This window comes from Engystomops pustulosus, chromosome 3 (assembly GCF_040894005.1).
Source record: "Engystomops pustulosus chromosome 3, aEngPut4.maternal, whole genome shotgun sequence".
Lineage (NCBI taxonomy): Eukaryota > Metazoa > Chordata > Amphibia > Anura > Leptodactylidae > Engystomops > Engystomops pustulosus.
In genome coordinates this window covers 199,689,903-199,710,559 of record NC_092413.1, presented here as the reverse complement: position 1 = coordinate 199,710,559, position 20,657 = coordinate 199,689,903, and the positions used below count along the sequence as shown (strand labels likewise).

Here is a 20,657-nt window from a genome sequence, read left to right as displayed (position 1 = left end):
CGAATTTTGCGCCAATATTTAAAAAAAGGCTACAGCTTCATCAGGCAATACAGGCCTGTAAGCTTAACTTCCGTTGTGGGGAAAATATTGGAAGGGTTACTAAAAGACTACATACTGGAGTATGTGACATCACATAGTATAATAAGTGACATCCAGCATGGGTTTACTAAGGATAGAAGTTGTCAGACTAACCTGATCTGCTTCTATGAAGAGGTGAGCAGGTGCCTGGATGGAGGAGCTGCTGTGGATATTGTGTTCTTGGACTTTGCAAAGGCATTCAGTACTGTCCCTCCAATTTGCAATTGGATTGAAAACTGGCTGAGTGATGGTATCCAGAGAGTTGTGGTCAATGATTCCTACTCGGAATGGTCACCAGTTTTGAGTGGTGTACCCCAGAGTTCTGTGCTTGGCCCACTACTTATTTAATTTATTAATGATATAGAGGTTGTAATTAATAGCACTGTGTCTATCTTTGCAGATGATACCAAACTGTGTAGTGTAATACAGTCAGGGCCGCATCTGCCATGAGGCGAGATGAAAATCTCGCCTCAGGCGGCAGAATGCGGGTCCCTGTAAAGGGCGGCGAAATTTGCCGCTCTAAAGTGGGCGATTCGGGCGTCCATTAACGCCCGAATCGCCCACCAGCTAAATAAATCGCGCCTGTCTCTTTAAGACACAGGCGCGATTTATATGCGGAGCGACGCAGCGCCTTTCCGGCAGCTGCGCGCTCCGTCCTAAGCAGTGACACAGGCGTCATGACGTCATGCGCCTGTGTCACTGTGCGGAACCGCGGCACACAGGAAGACCGGAGTGAAGGCCGCGTGAAGACCGGAGCCGCGCCGAGGGAGCAGCTGCCTGCAGATGAGTATGATTTTATTATTTTTCATGTACTTTAATTAAATGTGGGGAGGTTTCATGTTATACTGGGAGGGGGGGTACTATATAGGGCTAGAAAACGTTTAATACTGGGGGAGGGGGGGACGCTATAGATATCATATGGGGCCATAATTATTTTATACTAAGGGGGGGGGGTGCTATATGTATTATTTGGGGCCATACTTATCTTATACTAGGGGGGGGGATGCTATATGTATTATTTGGGGCCATACTTATCTTATACTGGGGGGGGGGGTGCTATATGTATTATTTGGGGCCATAATTATCTTATACTAGGGGGGGGGGGATGCTATATATATTATTTGGGGCCATAATTATTTTATACTAGGGGGGGGATGCTATATGTATTATTTGGGGCCATAATTATTTTATACTAGGGGGGCGATGCTATATTTTATTTGGGGATTTGGGGCTATAATTATTTTATACTGGGGGGATGCTATATATATATTATATGGGGCCATAATTATTTTATACTGGGGGGGATGCTATATATTATATATCACTAAGCTGAGGGCTGTATATGGGATACAGTATATTACTAAGCTGGGGGGCTGTATATGGGGTACAGTATATTACTAAGCTGGGGGGATGTATATAGGATACAGTATATTACTAAGCTGGGGGGGACTGTATATGGGAAACAGTATATTACTAAGCTGGAGGGCTGTATATGGGATACAGTATATTACTAAGCTGGGGGGGTGTATATGGGATACAGTATATTACTAAGCTGGGGGGATGTACATGGGATACAGTATATTACTAAGCTGGGAGGATGTATATGGGATACAGTATATTACTAAGCTGGGGGGCTGTATATGGGATACAGTATATTACTAAGCTGGGGGGATGTATATGGGATACAGTATATTACTAAGCTGGGGGGCTGTATATGGGATACAGTATATTACTAAGCGGGGGGATGTATATGGGATACAGTATATTACTAAGCTGGGGATGTATATGGGATACAGTATATTACTAAGCTGGGGAGATGTATATGGGGTACAGTATATTACTAAGCTGGGAGGCTGTATATGGGGTACAGTATATTACTAAGCTGGGGAGCTGTATATGGGATACAGTATATTACTAAGCTGGGGAGCTGTATATGGGATACAGTATATTACTAAGCTGGGAGGCTGTATATGGGGTACAGTATATTACTAAGCTGGGGGATGTATATGGGATACAGTATATTACTAAGCTGGGGGGCTGTATATGGGGTACAGTATATTACTAAGCTGGGGGATGTATATGGGATACAGTATATTACTAAGCTGGGGGCTGTATATGGGATACAGTATATTACTAAGCTGGGGCTGTATATGGGATACAGTATATCACTAAGCTGGGGGGATGTATATGGAATACAGTATATTACTAAGCTGGGGGGCTGTATATGGGGTACAGTATATTACTAAGCTGGGGAGATGTATATGGGGTACAGTATATTACTAAGCTGGGGGGATGTATATGTGGGGCAAGATTTTATTTAAGCTGTAGGGGATCTGTATATGGGAGCTGTATATAATTTAATTGGGTGGTGAATAATGAGGCCTTTAAATATATGAGAGCAGGGATATTGAAGGGATGTGTTATATGTGGGGAGAGTGCGGTCAGTTGTGTTGTGAGGGGTATATATTATTTAGGAGCACAGAGTTGTTATCCAGGAGACTTCATACTGTAAGTGACTGTGGTATTTGTAGGGATGTCGGGTGGAGATGCTGCACGGAGCTGAAGATATCCGGCCGTGAATTCACCTTTGATACGTCATGGATTGGAGAACCTGGAATAAAGTCCTCCTGATGGAAGAGATTGTCATGTATAAGGTACTAGATGCCACTAATGCCTCTCAGATCCTGTAGTCAGTCACACAGTGTCAGGGAGCTGTCTGTAGGGTTGTTAGTAAAGTTTAAGGATTTACTTAACAAGGAGCGGGGGGGGGGGGGGGCAGCATTTTAATATTCGCCTCAGGCAGCAAATATGCTAGAATCGGCCCTGAATACAGTCTATGGAGGATGGGAGTGGTACAAGCTGTGTAATGTAATACAGTCTGGAGGATGAGGGGAGTAGTACCAGGTGTGTGGTGTAATACAGTCTATGGAGGATGTTCATAGGCTGCAGGGGGACTTAGACAAACTGAGTGTTTGGTCATCTACTTGGCAAATGAGGTTCCATGTGGATACATGTAAGGTTATGCACCTGGGGGCTAGTAATACACAGACAACATATGTCCTTGGGGGAGTAAATCTGGGAGAGTCTCTCGTTGAGAAGGAACTGGATGTACTAGTAGATCATAGATTGAATAACAGCATGCAATGTCAATCATCTGCCTCTAAAAGCCAGCAAAATCTTGTCATGTATAAGAAATGGTATGGACTCGTAATATGTAATATTACCACTGTACAAGGCACTGGTTCCGCCTCACCTGGAATATGTTGTCCATTTCTGGGCACCGGTCCATAAAAAGGATGCCCTGGAGCTGGAGAGGGTCCAACTAAGAGCCACAAAAATGATAAGGGGTATGGAGAGTCTCAGTTATGAGGAAAGATCAAAATAACTAGATTTATTTGGTCTGGAAAAGCGACGACTACGAGGGGACATGATTAATTTATATAAATATATGAATGGTCCATACAAAAAATATGGTGGAAAGTTGTTTCAGGTTAAATCAAATCACAAGACAAGGGGGCACTGTCTCTGCCTGAAGAAAACAAGTTTTAATCACCAGAGGCGACAGGGCTTCTTTACTATGTGATCTGTGGAATAGCCTTCCTCAGGTGCTGGGCACAGCAGGGACAGCAGAGAGCTTCAAGAAAGGTCTAGATGCCTTTTCTAAATAACATTGATGAATATATTCTGTAGAATTGGTTCCCCTAATTCCCTTCTTCGTCCAATTCCTTCCCGTTCTTGGTAGAACTTGATGGACATGTGTATTTTTTCAACCGTATAAACTATCATGTTATTAGGTTTTCATTCTCCTGCCCCCACAAGGTTCAGAGTTACCCGGGCAGACTCAGGATAAAACTGTGCAGTGATGATGTCAGAAGTTCTTTCCCTCTTGGACAAAAGGGTGTCACAATGGCGGAGACCAATTAGCTGTCGAAAGACACCAGAAACAAAATTGTAGACCTGCACCAACCTGGGAAGACTGAATCTGCAATAGGCAGCAGCTTGGTGTGAAGAAATTGGGGCAGCAATAATTAGAAAATGGAAGACATATAAAACCTCTGATAATCTCCCTTGATCAGGCGCTCCATGCAAGATCTCACCCCATGGGGTCAAAATGATCATACGAACAGTGAGCAAAAATACCAGAACAACACATGGAGACTTAGTGAATGGCCGGTAGAAACAAAGTTTACGTCAGTTTCACACTACGCCACTAGAGATTCAGATCCTGCAGTGCCCGACGTGTCCTCCTGCTTAAGTCAGCACATATCCGGACCTAATAACAAATGAAAATTTTCTCTGCTTCCACATCTTTTTCTGCTTCACTGGAGAAAAAAAGAATTGCAATAGTGCAACAGGTTTTGCAGTCAATAAATAGTTTTTTTTAATAGATATACTCACAAAATTAATGTATAAATGTATAAAAAATGCACGCTTGGTATTGCTTGCCCGTGAGTTTTGCTGGGATGGCTTCTTTCGGGGCTTACCAACGTCTTTGGGATCAAGCCAAGAAACCAAGCAATACCGAGCGTGCAATTCTTTTATCATTTAAGGTCTTTTTATACATTAATTTTGAGAGTTTATCTATTAAAAAAAACCTCTTTGTTGACTGAAAAACCTGTTGCACTATTGCGATTCTTTTTTCTCCTTGGGAGTAATAACTGTAGTAAAAGCTGGTGTTACCTGGAACCAGAAGAGGAGATCCGGAACCAGGAGTGGAGAGAGGTGTGTTACCAGAGTCGGAAGATCCTGTACCCACACTGGAACCACCCGTGATACCAACGAACAAGTCCAGCAAGACGAACACCGTCCCAGGGAAGTAGGATTGTAATAGGAGATTACCTCTACAGTGAAGAACATGGAAGCGAAGAAAATTTTCACTTATTATTTTGACCGTGTGGTACTTTTTGGACTTTTTTCCATTTTTTCTCCTGCACCGTTACCTTCTGCTCTATGTTGAGGTTGTTTGTAGGTATGGTAGTTTGAATTTTGTTTAGCTACATATCCGGACCTGTCTGAATTTTGCTAGAGATCATTTGGATGTTCCAGAAGAGTTTTGGGAGAATGTCATAGGGTCAGATTAAAACAAAGTAAAAACTGTTTAGTAAAAACACAACTCGTCAAGTTTGGAGGAGAGTGAATGCTGAGTTGCATCCAATGAACACAAGATCTACTGTGAAGCATGAGGGGGGGGGGGGGCAACATCATGATGAGGGTCTGTTTCTCCGGAAAGGGACCAGGACGACTGATATGTTTACATGAAAGAATTAATGGGACCATGTATCATGAGATTTTGAGTGCAAACCTCCTTCCATCAGCAAGGGCATTGAAGATCATAGTTTATACAGTTGAAAAGAGACACCTGTCCATCAATTTCAACCAAGGAAGGGAAGGGATTAGATGAGGAAGGGATTTACAATTCTATATAAACAATTCTATATAAACAATTCTATATAACATTACTATCTGTAAAGGCATCTAGACCCTTCTTGAAGCTCTCTGTTGTCCCTATTGTGACCATCACCTGAGGCAGGCTATATCACAGATAAACCAAGATGAAACATGACTAAAGTCTTTCAGCGTGACAATGACCCAAGCACACCACCAAGGGCAACAAAGCAGTGGTTTTGTAAGAAGCATTGCATGGTCTTGGAGTGGCATAGTCAGTAGTCAGTCAGTCGAACCTTTGGAGTTCGTTGAAAGTGTGTGTTGCCTAGCGACAGCCCAAAAACATCACTGCTCTAGAGGAGAACTTTATGGAGGAATGGGCCAAAATACCAACTACAGTGTGTGCCAACCTTGTGAAGACTTACAGAAAACGTTTGAACTCTGTCATTGCCAACAGAGGATTGAGATGAACTTTTGTTATTGACCAAATACTTATTTTCCACCATAATTTGGAAATAAATTGTTTAAATATCAGACAATGTGATAACACATAATAGAGGACCAGGGGTTATTTGTCCCATACCAGGATGACTTCATGCTAGTTTGGGAGTTGGTAGGGTCTGTAAACACTCAATCTGGGTAACCAGGATTCTCAGCAAGTTGGGATGGCTTATAAACCTAGAAAAGTCCTCCTTAGCTCCCACCTAGTAGAAAATATTTCCGGGTCCTACTGGACTTGGACTCTCAGCTCAGGAAGTCCTTTCCTTTACCCAAAAAGGTAGAAATGATTATTTGTGCTATACGCCATTTCAGAAAACTCCCAGTAGTCATCTCCTATTAGGCCATGTCCCTGCTGGGCCTTATGACAGCTGTCATCCCAGTGGTCTCTTGGGCCCAATTTCACTCAAGACCCCAACAGTCCTGGATCCTAATGCAGTGGGATGGATCCCTGTGCTCTCTAGACCAGTCGTTGATAGTGCCCTGGGAGGTCTGTCTGTCTCTCTCTCTTGATGAGAGTATCGACAGGGTCTAGCAAGAGTGCACCCCTGGTTCCAGGAGAAAGTCCTCATAATGTTTACAGAGTGACTGTGACCCAGTCACCAGAAACAAATCTTCCAACTTCAAGGAGCAGCTGGTAGTCCTAAAAGCCTTACAATCTTCAGGTTCAGATTTAAAGATCCTTTTGGACAACACTACTACAGTGGCATACATAAACAGATGGGATGGTACAATGAGCCTAGAGCTCATGAAGGTACCAAGTCATATCCTCTCTCTTGTCTGTCTAAAATAGCAGTGATTCACATCTGGGGAAAGGACAAAGGGATAGCAGACAATACCCAAGATAGGGAGAGTGGGCACTCAGTTCTGCCGTGTTATGGGACATAGGCTATGTGAAACCCCAGATGTGGATCTCTTCGCTACCGAAAAGCACAGGAAGGTGAGCAAGTTCTACAGTTTTAATCGGAAGGGCAGATCATTGGCAGTAGAAGCCTTTTCCCAAAAGAGGGACCGATGGTTGGCTGACGCCTTCCAAAATATTAAGGTCAGAGAGGACAAGGCCAGAGTCATCTCCATAGCCTTCTTCTGGCTTCGGAGGGCCCGGTTCTCGGTGTTAAGGGAACCCTCGGTCTCGGACCCCTGGGGGCCCAGTTATACATCCCAATGTAAAGAGTCTACATATGACATCATGGATGCTGAGAGGCTAATCCTTAGACGTAAAAGTTTCTCAGACTCAAGTGTGGAAAGTTTTCTTATAGTTTATAGGCGATACCCCTCTAGATCTGGACCATCCAAATCTGAGTTTTTTACAGAAGGGACTGAAAAAGGGCCTGAGACCAGCCGCCCTAAAGGTACAAGTAGCAGCAATTAGCGCCCCCTGGACTATAAGCTAGTGGAGCACCCCTGGGTTTCAAATTTTTTTAAGGCCACTGGCAGACTATCCCTTTACAGAGATCATTAGTTTTTTCCCTGGGATCTCTTGCTAGTCCTGAGAACTCTATTAGGACCTCTGTTTGAGTCGCTGGAAGATTTATCGGTTCGACTGTTGAACCTAAAAGTAGTTTTTGTAGTGGCCATAATGTCTGCTAGACGAGTAGGGTAGTTGGCGGCACTGTCTCCTAAAGCTCCTTATCTTGAAGTACTACCTGACAGAATTAACCAGCATTTCTCCCCACGGAGGTGTTATCAATCCCACGGGGTGATTCTTCTTTCTTTTTGTGTCTGCCCCAAAACTGGGGAGACATAAGTTTTTCATAAGTTGGATGTCAGAAAATCTGTCCTGTAGTGCCTGGAAAGGACAGCATCTTTTAGGAAATCAGACAATTTGTTTATACTTTACTTTGGGGCTAACAAGGGGGTCATAGCCTCTTCATCTACTATCTCTGCCTCGATAAGAAACTCCATTACTCTGGCTTACAAATCCTCAGATCAGCCTGTTCATAGTCACCAGTACTAGTAATTACCCTGTTGTTCTGCTACTTGGTGTAGATCTTCATTGGTAAAGCATTTACAGGCAGTCCCCGGGTTACATACAAGATAGGGTCCGGAGGTTTGTTCTTAAGTCAAATTTGTATGTAAGTCGAAACTGTATATTTTATAATTGTAGATCCAGACAAAAAATGTTTTTGCCCCAGTGACAATTGGAGAATTTTTTGCTGTAATGGGACCAAGGATTATCAATAAAGCTTCAGTACAGACACCTTACAGCTGATTATTGCAGCCTGGGACTATAGTAACATCCAGAGAGCTTCACCAGAGGTCACAGTGGGCAGAGGGGTCCGTCTTTAACTATGGGTCGTCTGTAAGTCGGGTGTCCTTAAGTAGGGGACCGCCTGTACAGTATATACATAAAAAAGCTACAAATCCCGATATTTAGTTTTGTTTAAAGTTTAAGTTATTATGTTATCAAAACGCTCCCTTCAAGTGTGGGGAGGAGCATTATTTTTATTCTCCGGTTTCCAGCCTCTGGCACCGACCTTCTCTCAGGTAGTGTTGTCGTGACTTGTGGAAACAACGTTACTGGTGAGTGACTACTGTTTTATTCTCTACAGTGAAATGTTTGATTTTTGCTGTGGAAACTAAAGTCTTGCCAGTAAAATTTAATTACTATCGGGCATGGAGGCAGATGGGGTACATGTCTAAACAAAATAAGACGGAGTAATAAAAATGGTATAACCTGAAACTAAGAATGTGGATCTACTTCTAAGAGCTTTACACTCAAAGCCGTGATGAACTCTCTAGTGAAGCTTGGCATGAAGTCTGTCCCCAGCTGTACACCTGAAGTCACAGGTGAGTACTGGTCTCTAGGGGTGCGCGCTATATCTAGCAGCGGTGAGACTCGCAAGTTGCTAATCTTTCCTACCTGGTCTGCTATGTTTACCTGGTTACAAACCGAATCAAAGCTGTGAATCAGGGTTTGTACGGCAGAAAATGGGCTTCATGTACTGAAAAAGGTGCATTTGCTGGTACCTGGTGTAGGGTGTTTCTGTCCTGCGCCTGAGCACTTACACTCAGACGGGCACAGGTTAAAGCGCAATTGTACACCTTGCCTGGCTTAGAACTGCCCAGCAGATTGATTGGAGCTTCAAACTATAAGAAAAGAACAAGAAACTTGCCAAAAAACAAACCCTCATCCGGCTACATTGGCAACAAAAAAAAATTGGTGTTTGTCATTTAAAAATATTGGATAAAAAGATTAGTTAACGAAAAACAAAGGTAAGAACTTAGAGTTTACTGAACTCCTTCATTAACCCCTTCAGGACGTAGCCCGTTTATAGCTTAAAGGGGTATTACAGGAATCAGCATAATTCATATACAAGTGGGCACTCAAAATATAAGCTAATATGTAATTAGTTGTTATTTAAAATGTTGCTCCTCTTAGCAGATAAATGCTGGTGACATACACTGTAATGAAGAATTAAAATGCTACTGGCCCTTTAATCAGTCCGTTAATTTCCTCCGCACGGTCCGTTGCAGGACAGAAGATGGCCGCTGGTCACATGTCCACATCACATGTCCTGTACCTGCCTGGGCAGGTCATGTGATCACCACTATGTTTGGCTGTTGTCGGTTGGTTGCAGTGCATCCAGTATGGCCAGTGTTGTGGTGATGGCAGTTACACATCATTACTATGGTAACAGAGCAAGAAAACCTGTTAGATCATCACTGGGAGCAGAGCATAAGAGGGAGGAGCTGTTACTGAGAACTAAAGGATCATGGGACTTGTAGTTTCCAGTGGCGGCCATCTTAGTGATAACTCCACCTACTTTAGAGAGGCCATAAATTTTGTAAATCATAAAATCAAATTATTTAAGCTCCGTTTTGTGAGTAAAGACATTGAGTATTGTTCATTTATTTATATCATCATGGGTTTTTGTGTCAGACGTTCATATTCCCGGAATACCCTTTTAAGGCTCAGCCCCATTTTTTGTTTTCTGAACTGCGTCGCTTTATATGGTTATAACCTTTTGAACACTGTTACTTATCAAAGCGATTCTGAGAAAATTGCTAACCCCTTAAGATCTTCATAGTAATTAAATCAAAATGGAGATGAAATTTAGAATGGTCAAATTTTTTCGGTAATACATTCATTTAGCCCTAAAAAGAAAAACCCATCTTATGCAATTTCTCCTGAATACGGAGACCCCCCTACATGTGGACATTACTTGTTGTTTTGGCGCACAGCGAGGCGCAGAAGGGAAGAAGCGCCATGCAGCTGCAAGTTTTGTCCTATACAACTTAGTGGATTTTACATTTCATCATTGAGTTAGTTAGTGGGGCCATGAGAGGGCAATTTTTTGAGGGATGAGATGTATTTTCCAGCGATACCATTTTGGTATGCCCTATTGTTGAAAACATATTGGGGGTCATTTACTAAGGGCCCGATTTGCGTTTTCCCGACGTGTTACCCGAATATTTCCGATTTTCCCTGTATTGCCCCGGGATTTTGGCACACGCGATCGGATTGTGGCGCATCGGCGCTGGCATGCACGCGGCGGAAATCGGGGGCGTGGCCGAACGAAAAACGGATTCAGAAAAACTGCCGCGTTTAAAAAAGAAAAAAGTGTCGCGGAGCTTGCACTTACCTTCACTAGGAATAGGCCGGTGTACTTCAGCGCGTTCCGATGCTCTTCAGCGCAGCAGCGCCACCTTAAGGAACTACCTTAATGAATCCCGGCCGGACCCGAATCCACCGCAGAGAACGCGCCGCTGGATCGCGAACGGACCGGGTAAGTAAATCTGCCCCACTAACTGTTTTGGGGGGTGGAGGAGTAGAAAAGGATCAATTATGTAATTGATTTTTTACTTTATTTTTTTGGTGTTCACCCTTTAGTTTGATAAACATCTTATTTTTATTCTATGGGTCATTTCGGTGACACTTACGCCCCGGCACTCCTGAGGATGCCACGGAGGCAGCAAAACATGTTGCACGGCCTATAGTGACACATTGGGGCACATATACTTACCCGGTCCGAGGAGTTCACAGAAAGTGCATTGTCCGTGTATAATGCACTGTGCCTCGATTCACTAAGATCGTGCGCCCGATATCCTGCATGTGTCGCTTCCCCGCTCAGGTCCGGCGGAGTTCACCTTCTTCCTGGTGCATGTAAGTGCATTGTCTTGTGACACGAATTGAAAGTTAAATCCTGTGCTTAGTCTGAATCAGTCGGATCGTCCGACGGCATGCCCCCCGATTTATGTCCCATGGGCGCCACAATCCGATCGCATGCAACACGGCGCAGACAGCGTTAAATACCTGTCAAAGCTGCGCAAATCCTGAAAACAGCAACTAAAGTGCAATCCGCGACCCTTAGTAAATAAGCCCAATTGTGTTTTTCATTGTGTTTTGAATATTTGAATCAGTGACTTTAACTAATGACATACAACATGTCTTGGGGATTAGTTTTCATAGTGTCAGATGGAAATATCCATGAGGCTGTAACGGACACCTACTTCATGTGGCCACTGTAGAGGTGCACCATAGGGAATTTGTCGCCTGCTGTTATTACTAATACACTATTGAAAATTCACTGTATCAATTCCAGTCTGCAGTTGTAAAGGGAGTTCAGCCGGGTGAGACATTGGGGCTTATTTACTAAGGGTCCTGTGGCTGTTTTCGGGGATCGTGACCCTGGGACTGGCATTTAGAAGGGGATTGTGTCGCACGTGATGGGATTGTGGCACAGCTGCGCCGGCTTTCATGCGATAGAAATCGGGGGGCATGCCGACGGACGATCCGACTGATTCGGACTGAGCGCGGAATTTAACTTTAAAATTGTGTCGCAAGCCTAAGCACTGACATACACCGGGATGAAGAAGGTGAACTCCGGCGGACCTGAGCGGGGAGCGACACAGGCAGGATATCAGGCGCACGATTTTAGTGAATCGCAGCAGATGTGCATTTTCGTCGAACACTCCGGATCGGGAACGAGCAGGAATGGGTAAGTAAATGTGCCCCATTGTATCCCACTTGGCTATACACTGTAGTGACTATACAAGTTGAAACATTGTTACACTGACCATTAGTAGTACTATTGATATAGTGATATAATATACAACAAACAGCGAACAGGGACAATCTCCTCGTTTCATACAATATAATAGTGACCCCTAGTGGCCCACTGTCTATTCGGACCTTCACCTCCTATGACATTAGAAAAATCCCTAGCTTTCTTTAGGGTATGATAAGAGCTAGAGCTGCAGATCTGTAATCTAGTGTTCTTGTGTTTTTGTTGTATAGGTTCTGTACATCTTATACTCATATATAATAAAGGTTATATTTTATTTTAGACCAATGGGTTTCTGTGAGGTCCTCAACCCACCTCATTTGTGAATATATTGTAAAAATATGGACCCAGTCTTCATGATTAGTTCACAACGCTAATGGTATCATATAACAAGTCTTGCACCTGTGTGACATCACATGACCAGGGACCAGTGTTTATTCGCAGGAAGTAAACATAAAGCTCCTATAGATTGACAGCAAGCAGAGATCTACAAAACCATGAGGGATTGGTACATAAAGTAGAATGGAAAATTGTATACAAACAATAATATTTGGTTTCTTAAATTGGAAACCCCCTTTAAGTAATCTTAAGTTCTTGTAAAGGTGCTCCACATGTGCTGAAGAAGGGGATAGATAGGTGAAACAAAGAGCAGACTTTGTTTTTGCTTTGTTTCTCCAAATATATCTGCTGAAGTTGTGAAGGTTTAGAGGTATTGGAAGGGGACCAAGTTAAATTTCATCATTTTAATGGACAGAAGACTTAATCAAACATTTAATTCTACCTTTGAGATAATAATAGAGCAGGGCAGATTCCAGCCTATTTGCTTCCTGAGAAGAAAATTTAAATGAAGCCCCCAGCCTGCAATATTCGGCTCATACAAATTTAAGGTAAAGCTATAAAACGAATATATAACCTGATCAGACAATTTTGACAATATTACTAACAATTGATAACACCAGATCACTGACACTGCACATGTTGATGCTTTTGCACACACTAGTCGTCAGGCATTAGTGGCATCTAGTACTTCACAGGTGATGATCTGCTCTATCAGTAAGAGGACTTCATTACAATTTCTCCAGGCCGTGACCGATCACTAATGAATTTGCCACTACTTCAGTTACGTGCAGCAAATCCCCTACACCAGTGATGGCTAACCTATGGCACGGGTGCCAGAGGCGGCACTCAGAGCCCTTTCTGTGGGCACTCAGGCCATCACCAGAGATGACTCCAGGCATCTTCCTGCAGTCCCAGACAGCCCAGGACTTGCTGTGCACAGAGATATTTTAAAGTGACAGCTGTACCTGGGACTATTTTCTGCTTTATTGGTGTCCTCAGGGTGCTGGTATCAATGAAAACTGTGACAGAAAGTTCATTTGTGATTTGTACTCCCTTCTCTGTGTTGGCACTTTGCGATAAATAAGCAGGTCTTTGTTGTAGTTTGGGCACTCGGTCTCTAAAAGGTTTGCCATCACTGCCCTACACTATGCACCTAAAAAGGCCACAGTCACTGTTATATGTTACAAATAGAAAGCCTGGACACCCCTCCCTCCATAGTATCCACAGACAGGACACCCCCCCTTTAGATAGTATAGACAGCTAGGACACCCCTCCCTCCATAGTATACACAGGCAGGACACCCCACACCCCTATAGATAGTATAGACAGGTGGGATACCTTCCATCTATAAATAACATAGACAGGAAGGACATCCCTCGCCCCATAGTTAGTATATAAAGGCAGGACCCCCCACCCCCATAGCCAACCCTGGCTGAGGCCACATATTGGCCTCTGCAATCTCTTTGCACTCCCGACCAAACAGGGACAAAAAAAAACAGCAACACGGCAACCAGAGCAGGGTAAGTACACTTTTTCATTTATATTTTTGGGTACCCCTGCCATGTCCCAGTAGGGTTTACCACAAAAAAATCTAACCGCTTACCTACAATACCAATCAAGTTTCAATAGGCCCCTGGGCTACAGAGCCTCAGTGGGCCCCTTTGCATTGAACTCACATGGTGGCATTAAAAATTATGTGGGCCCCTCCAGCAGCTCTGAGCCCTGGCACTTGCCCGAGTATGCCCAGTGCTGGTGGCGGCCCTGACCTCAGTGGGTCCCTTGACCCTAAGGCCGGTTTCACAATGGTCCATGATCAGTCCATGATTGGCACTGCTTCGTATTGGGGAAACAAGAACTCTTTGCATCATATTGAGTTTAGTCCCCACCAGAGTGATCATCAGTCTGTGGCATGGCACTTCTCACATCTTTGATCATGGGCCAATGTGAAACCGGCCTTACACTTTCAGCTGGGCTGAAAGATTTGTAGACAGGGAGACCATCATGTGACCAACATGACACTGGAACCTGGATCCATAGCAAGTTGAGTACACTTTACATTAGTGACGACATTGCATCTACACAAGTGCAAGTCTACTGAGGTCACCGGTATCTCCCTACTCTATTCTCAGCGGTGATTAGACAGCTATCTTTACGAGCCAATGTGCCACCCCTATCTTCTGATTGTCTTTTGTTATCACATCTGGGTTACCACAACCTTATCCTTGTTTTTGATATCTAAGGAAAAGTGCTATCTCATAGCCATGTATAGCTTGAGTCTTATGTGATAAGAATATTGTCAAGTTCCGGCGCAGTGGTGGTTGAAGAGACTTAAAAAGAGCTGTGGAAGTCATCATGAGCTCTGATTGGCTGGAGAATTCCTCCCCTCCCGGCTAGAAATACAAACAAACTTTCTTTAGTTATATATTAAATGGGTTTTAACCCTTTATACTATTAGTTGTAGTTTGCGAGATTTGTAATGACTAACAGCAGTAAAGAGGACATTGGGCTTGTCTTATACTTACCAGGCTTCTGAAGATCTGCGGGTGCAAAGCTGAGGCCATCTAACCTCCATCTCTAACCGGTCCATGTAAGTGGCTCAGAGCTGATAACCTTATTCCAGTTTATTGTATCTTGTGATTCTACAGCATTGAGACAATGAACTATTTCGGTAATAAAGAGTTTGACTTCAGCTTTCTTGAGGAAGGTCTTACTGCCCGTGATGTCCTGGAGCAGAAGATCAATGAAGCATCCTTATCTGTAAGTTGACTCTTGAACATCTTGGTTTATACCATGGTGGTCGTTATCTTCTGTAGTACTGTAACTAAGAGTTTTTTTACATTTTAGGGCAACAAGGATGCTTTCTATGTTGCCGATCTTGGTGACATTGTGAAGAAGCATGTCCGGTGGTTTAAAGCGCTCCCCCGAGTGACTCCATTCTATGCTGTTAAATGCAATGATAGCAAGGCCATTGTGAAGATTCTGGCCATTCTTGGGGCTGGATTTGACTGTGCTAGTAAGGTAAGTTGTTCTCTAACGTTGTTGACTCATCAGAGACAACCCTTTCAAAAATAGGGCCCTTGTGATGACTTTCTACCAGTATGCTTACCATGTTCTGCTAGCAGCATGCTTACCATATCCTACTACAACTAAACCAGACAAGGAATAAATGCAAAACTTGTAGCACATGGAAAGTTTATGGTCAGAACAAAGGAGCAGTTTTTACTAGCTTAGAATGGGGTCCTCAATGAGGGATCCATTGCACGATATCCATATTCTCTAGTAAGGAATATGCAGAAGAATGGTCTACATGAGATAAGGCCATTTATCTGAAGCTTTGTAAAATTAAGTTTCTTTTTTCATCTTCTTTGTGAAGAATGAAATACAATTTGTCCAGAGTTTTGGTGTATCACCTGAAAGAATCATCTATGCCAACCCATGCAAACAAGATTCCCACATCCGGTATGCTGCCAGCGGTGGAGTGGAAAAGTTGACCTTTGACTGTGAATCAGAATTGGTAACGGTGGCAAGAAATCACCCCAATGCCAAGTAAGTTATAGTATAGTTGTTTAAATGGGACTTCTAAGAGTAATCTGATGTAATTAACTGTCCCAGAGCTTTTTAGCTTCTACGATCTGTCCCAAAAAGAACACGTGTACAGTTGAAACCAGAAGTTTACATACACTATATAAAAAGAAACATATGCATGTTTTCTCACTATCTGACATGAAATGAGAATCAGAACCTTTCCCGTTTTGGGTCAGTTAGGATTACCACAATATTTATATTTGCCAAATTTCAGAATAGTGAGAGAGAAATATTTTAAGGCATATTTATAACTTTTTCCAAAGTCAAAGGTTTGCATACACTAATATTACTATGCCTTTAACAATGTGGGACAGCCCATAAGATGATGTCATGACTTTGGAAGCTTCTGATGAGCCAAAATATGAGGAAGAGAATTGTGGACTTGCGCAAGTTTGGTTTAATCCTTGGGTGCAATTTCCAGAAACCTGAAAGTGCCTCTTTCATCAGCACGAACAATTATACCCAAGTACAAACAAGACAGGAATGTCCAGCCATCATACCGCTCTGGAAGGGGATGGTTTCTCTGTCCCAGAAATGAACATGCTTTGGTCCAAAATGTGCATATTAATCTGAGAACAAAAGCAAATGACCTGTGAAGACGCTGCGTGAAGCTGGTAAGAGTGTGTCATTATCCACAGTGAAACAAGTCCTGCATCCACATATACTGAAAGACCACTTTGACCCAAAAGAAAGAAGCATAATCACTCCAAAAGAAACTAAAAAAAATTGGATTACTGTTTGCAAATACACAGGAACAAAAAACTAAAACTGAACTGTTTGGCCATAATGACCATCATTGCATTTTGAGGAATTTAGCTAGAAGCTTGCAAACATAAGAACACCATTCCAGATGTGAGACAGGTTAGGCAGAATCATGTTCTGGGTTTTATTTGCAGTAGGAGGGACTGGTTCATTGGGACTTATTTATTAAGGGTCCGCGGATCACACTTCCATTAGAGCAGGGGATTGTGTCGCACACGATCGGATTTTTGCACAGCGGCGCAGTGGCGCCGGCTTTCATGTGACAGAAATGGGGGGGGGGGGTGTCGTGGGACGATCCGACTGATTTGAACTGAGCACAGGATTTAACATTCAATTTGTGTCACAAATCTTAGCACAATCTTAGCAAATCGCGGCCGATGTGCATTCCAGTCGGACAATGCACTTTCGGGGATTACGCAGGATGGGTAAGTAAATATGTCCCATTATGTGGTAATACTGAAGCAACATTTCAAGACATCAGCAAGAAAGTCAAAGTTTGGGTGCAATTGGTTCTTCCAAATAAACAATGACCTGAAACTACTGCAAAACTTGTTACACGGTGGCTTCAGGATAACAAAGTCAATGGGGCAGATTTATCAAGTGTCTGAAAGTCAGAATATTTCTAGTTGCCCATGGCAACCAATCACAGCTCAGCTCTCATTTTATCAGTGCTCATGAATATTTTAAAGATTTCATGTCAGATATCCTACATATAGGGGCTCATAGAGATTTTGCTTATGTATCAAGTGGCCCAACAGGGTCTATATGTTGATGTATAATAGGGTGCCCACAGTCGACAGTCCTTATTGCCAGGACCCAAAGTAGTACAGGATGAAGAAAGGCAGCAACACTCCTTCTGAAACCGATGTCTGTACGTATTAGCTCTTTAAGCCACAACTTGGTTTGGTTTCTCTTGGCACGTGAGCCATGGTTCAGCTTTCTATTTCTGCTGGTGTAATTGTTAGCTCTTCTTTTAGGCTTGTTTTGCGGATAACCACAGATGACCCCAAAGCTGTGTGTCAAGCGAATTCAAAGTTTGGGGCTCCACTTAAAATATGCAGGACTCTTATGCAACGTGCAAAGGAACTCAACCTGGAGATCATTGGAGTTTGGTAAGGGATCTAATAGACTGGTATTAGTAGATTTCTACTAGGCCATGACACTATACAATTGCTTTCAGGAACCAAATATGATTTGTAAAATCTGCTTATGTCTTGCCATTTTTATTTTCTCCACACTAGTTTCCATGTTGGCAATAGATGCACAGATCCCCAGAGATTCGTACAGGCAGTTTCTGATGCCAGATATGTCTTTGATATGGGAGCTGAGTTTGGATTCAATATGAGCTTACTTGACATTGGTGGTGGCTTTTCTGGAACTGAAGACACCAAACTTAAATTTGAGGAGGTAAGATTACATTTAGCACTGTGTTGGATCTTCTTGCTCTGCAATGTTCACTGAATGGACACTTGCCGTCCTTCGCTATGTGCAACCTTCAGTACACAACATGCAAAGAATGATGTGTCTCCGAGCTATTCCCCACTTTCTTGAATTCCTTGTGGAGTTTTCTTGTGCAACAATAACTAGAGTTTACTAAAATGTTGTGATTGTGGAAAAACATCCATTGAAGGGATCACATGGACATGAATACTCATCTTTGAGTCAGAAGATGAAGTTCGGACCTCTTCTGAGGAACAGATGGAGTAGAAGCCAGAAAAATGCAACTAAACATACATCACTGGATCTCCACTTTACATTTCCAAAATAACTTGTTTCCTACCATGCATGGCCTATTTTGAGGGGCCATTATTAGGGCCAAGAGTAAAGGTATAACAGCAGGTTAGGTGAAAGAGAAAGGCAAGACCCTACTGGTCAACAGAGCACATAAGGTGGATGTTCTGAAGGCCAAAGCACGGCCATCACACTACCAAAGATGAAATCTAATGTAGAGTTTGCTATGAAAATATTTTGGTCGTGTGCTTCACTAGTACATCCACTGTCTTTTTAGGTGACATCTGTAATTAATCCAGCTCTAGACAAATACTTCCCAAAGGACTCCGGAGTCCAAATTATTGCAGAACCTGGTAGATACTATGTCGCATCAGCCTTTACCCTTGCTGTCAATATTATTACTAAGAAGGTTATTGTGACTGAGCAGACTGGATCTGATGGTATGTATGAAAGGTTTTGTCAACTTTTGTCTGACAATTGAGAGATATGACAGATCTTACATTCTTTATTTCAGGTGATGACCCATCCTATGCTAAAACATTCATGTACTATGTAAATGATGGATTCTATGGATCATTCAGCTGCACCTTGTATGACCGTGCGCACGTCAAGCCTCTGCTTCAGAAGGTACGGCGTGTTTATTACTTTATTTTAACCTTTTGTAAGGGGCTTAGTTGCAATACCAAACATGGCCTATGGACACCTGTGGTGCTGTCTCTGGCTGAGTTGTAGCCTTGTTTATGATGTTTATCGTTATAGAAACCTAAAATGGATGAAAAATACTTCCCTAGCAGCATTTGGGGACCAACATGTAACATAGATGATCGTATAATTGAGAGATGTGACCTACCAGAGCTTCAGGTTGGAGAATGGATGCTGTTTGAGAACATGGGAGCTTACACTGAAGTTGCATCTTCAACATTCAATGGATTCCAAAGACCATCAATCTTTTATGTGATATCTAGACCATACTGGTAAGAAACATCATGTTCTAGTTTAGTTTCATGATCCATTTTAATGCTTTCTTCTTTCACCTTAGGCAACTGATACATGATATCAAAGAACATGGAATCCTTCCAGAGTATCTTCAGCTTGGAGAAGCAAAATAGAAGGTCAGATCATCTGCTTATATCAACACGAGGTCCGACAGGTGAAGTGTCCATCAACTTGAGAAGATTGTCAACTAGGAAGTCCAAGGCCACGTCCACATTTTAAAAATGAAAGCCTCTTCATAACTGATTCTTATATTTGCTGATCATCATTATCAATTTCATGAATGAAATCTATTGAAACTCACTCCTTTTACTTGGCTTCTTTTGAGTTTGTGGTTTCTGAGGCGTTTTTTGGTAGGGAAGTTCTTGTCTGGCCATGTGGCTTGCTACTGACCATGTGGTTGAGTGGATACATGTGTTCAACTTATCTTTGCTGTGACCAGGAAAGCTGTAGTAGTCTGTGTAGCACACTGTGCAAATAAGTTTTCCTTGATGGGCTGTCTTATGGGGCAAAAGAGGATTGGTATTCCTTTTCCCATCTACAAAAACTTATTTCCATATTTCCCAGAATCCCCTAGTATAGCATCAATGGCGATAACTCTCTACATGCCTGCAAGGCAGCCTTAATTGACTAACTCTCCCTAAGGAGAACTCTTACTCAGTTTAATCAGTTCCTAGACTGTACTGAAGTGATAAAATAATGTTGCAACAGTGCTGTCTACAGCTGGGAAACAGTTTTTTTTATGAATAGATATACTGGTGCAGCTATAATCCAACATCATGTCATTAGGCTTCCTGAAAGTCATGCTTGATGGTCTTACAAAGAAGATAAAAGAGGCAAAGTTTTTCTTGTTCCATCAGGAAAACGTATTCGAATATTTCCCAGAATCCCCAGGGGAAGCATCAATGGCTATAAGTCTTCACACGCCTACAAGGCAGCCTCAATTGGCAAACTCTCTGTAAGGAGAACTCTTACTTTCTGACCCTAGTACACTGTGCATCAGTAATATCCTCTTGTCCTTAGTCCTCAATCAACAATTGCGTGGAGGAGGGGGCAGCCATTATTTTAGAGCTTTTGCAAGCCTCCTCCAGTAGCAGATGGGGGAAGGGAAGTCCACATAGACACAAAAAGCTGAGGGAACTTCACATTGGACTCATTCCTGCCTGATGGATTGTATTGTGTCTACATAATCACTCCCACCCTTTCTCCTGTCTGTCTAGACTGCTGACCCCCCTCACCTCCGCACCTGTCTTTCAGGCTTTCTTTAGTGTCCTCTCC

The 20,657-nt window shown here is 42.8% G+C and overlaps 1 protein-coding gene across 4 annotated transcripts; it reads left to right on the top strand.

Moving 5' to 3' along the window:
- Positions 1-8,415: 8,415 nt before the first annotated feature.
- On the top strand, positions 8,416-19,510 carry LOC140122567 (ornithine decarboxylase 1-like). 4 transcript variants are annotated; one of them, XM_072143579.1, is made up of 10 exons: positions 8,416-8,484; positions 14,834-15,065; positions 15,153-15,326; positions 15,682-15,854; positions 17,633-17,767; positions 17,897-18,062; positions 18,664-18,826; positions 18,901-19,013; positions 19,146-19,360; positions 19,426-19,510. In XM_072143579.1, exons 2-10 carry the CDS (start codon positions 14,964-14,966, stop codon positions 19,493-19,495), a joined length of 1,311 nt encoding a protein of 436 aa, XP_071999680.1. In that variant the 5' UTR covers positions 8,416-8,484; positions 14,834-14,963; the 3' UTR covers positions 19,496-19,510. The 4 variants fall into 4 exon arrangements, with proteins under 4 accessions (XP_071999680.1, XP_071999682.1, XP_071999681.1 ...); XM_072143581.1 differs by having other exon boundaries at positions 8,467-8,484; positions 14,954-15,065; XM_072143580.1 differs by lacking the exon at positions 8,416-8,484 and adding an exon at positions 8,596-8,751 and having other exon boundaries at positions 14,954-15,065.
- Positions 19,511-20,657: the final 1,147 nt, after the last annotated feature.

What these genes read in the sequence shown, in the direction of transcription:
- LOC140122567 (XM_072143579.1), top strand. Translation starts at nt 14,964, where the DNA reads ATGAACTATTTCGGTAATAAAGAGTTTGACTTCAGCTTTCTTGAGGAA. An exon ending in TCAATGAAGCATCCTTATCT is followed by an intron (nt 15,066 to 15,152) that starts GTAAGTTGACTC and finishes TTTACATTTTAG; the next exon opens with GGCAACAAGGATGCTTTCTA. An exon ending in CTGGAGATCATTGGAGTTTG is followed by an intron (nt 17,768 to 17,896) that starts GTAAGGGATCTA and finishes TCTCCACACTAG; the next exon opens with TTTCCATGTTGGCAATAGAT.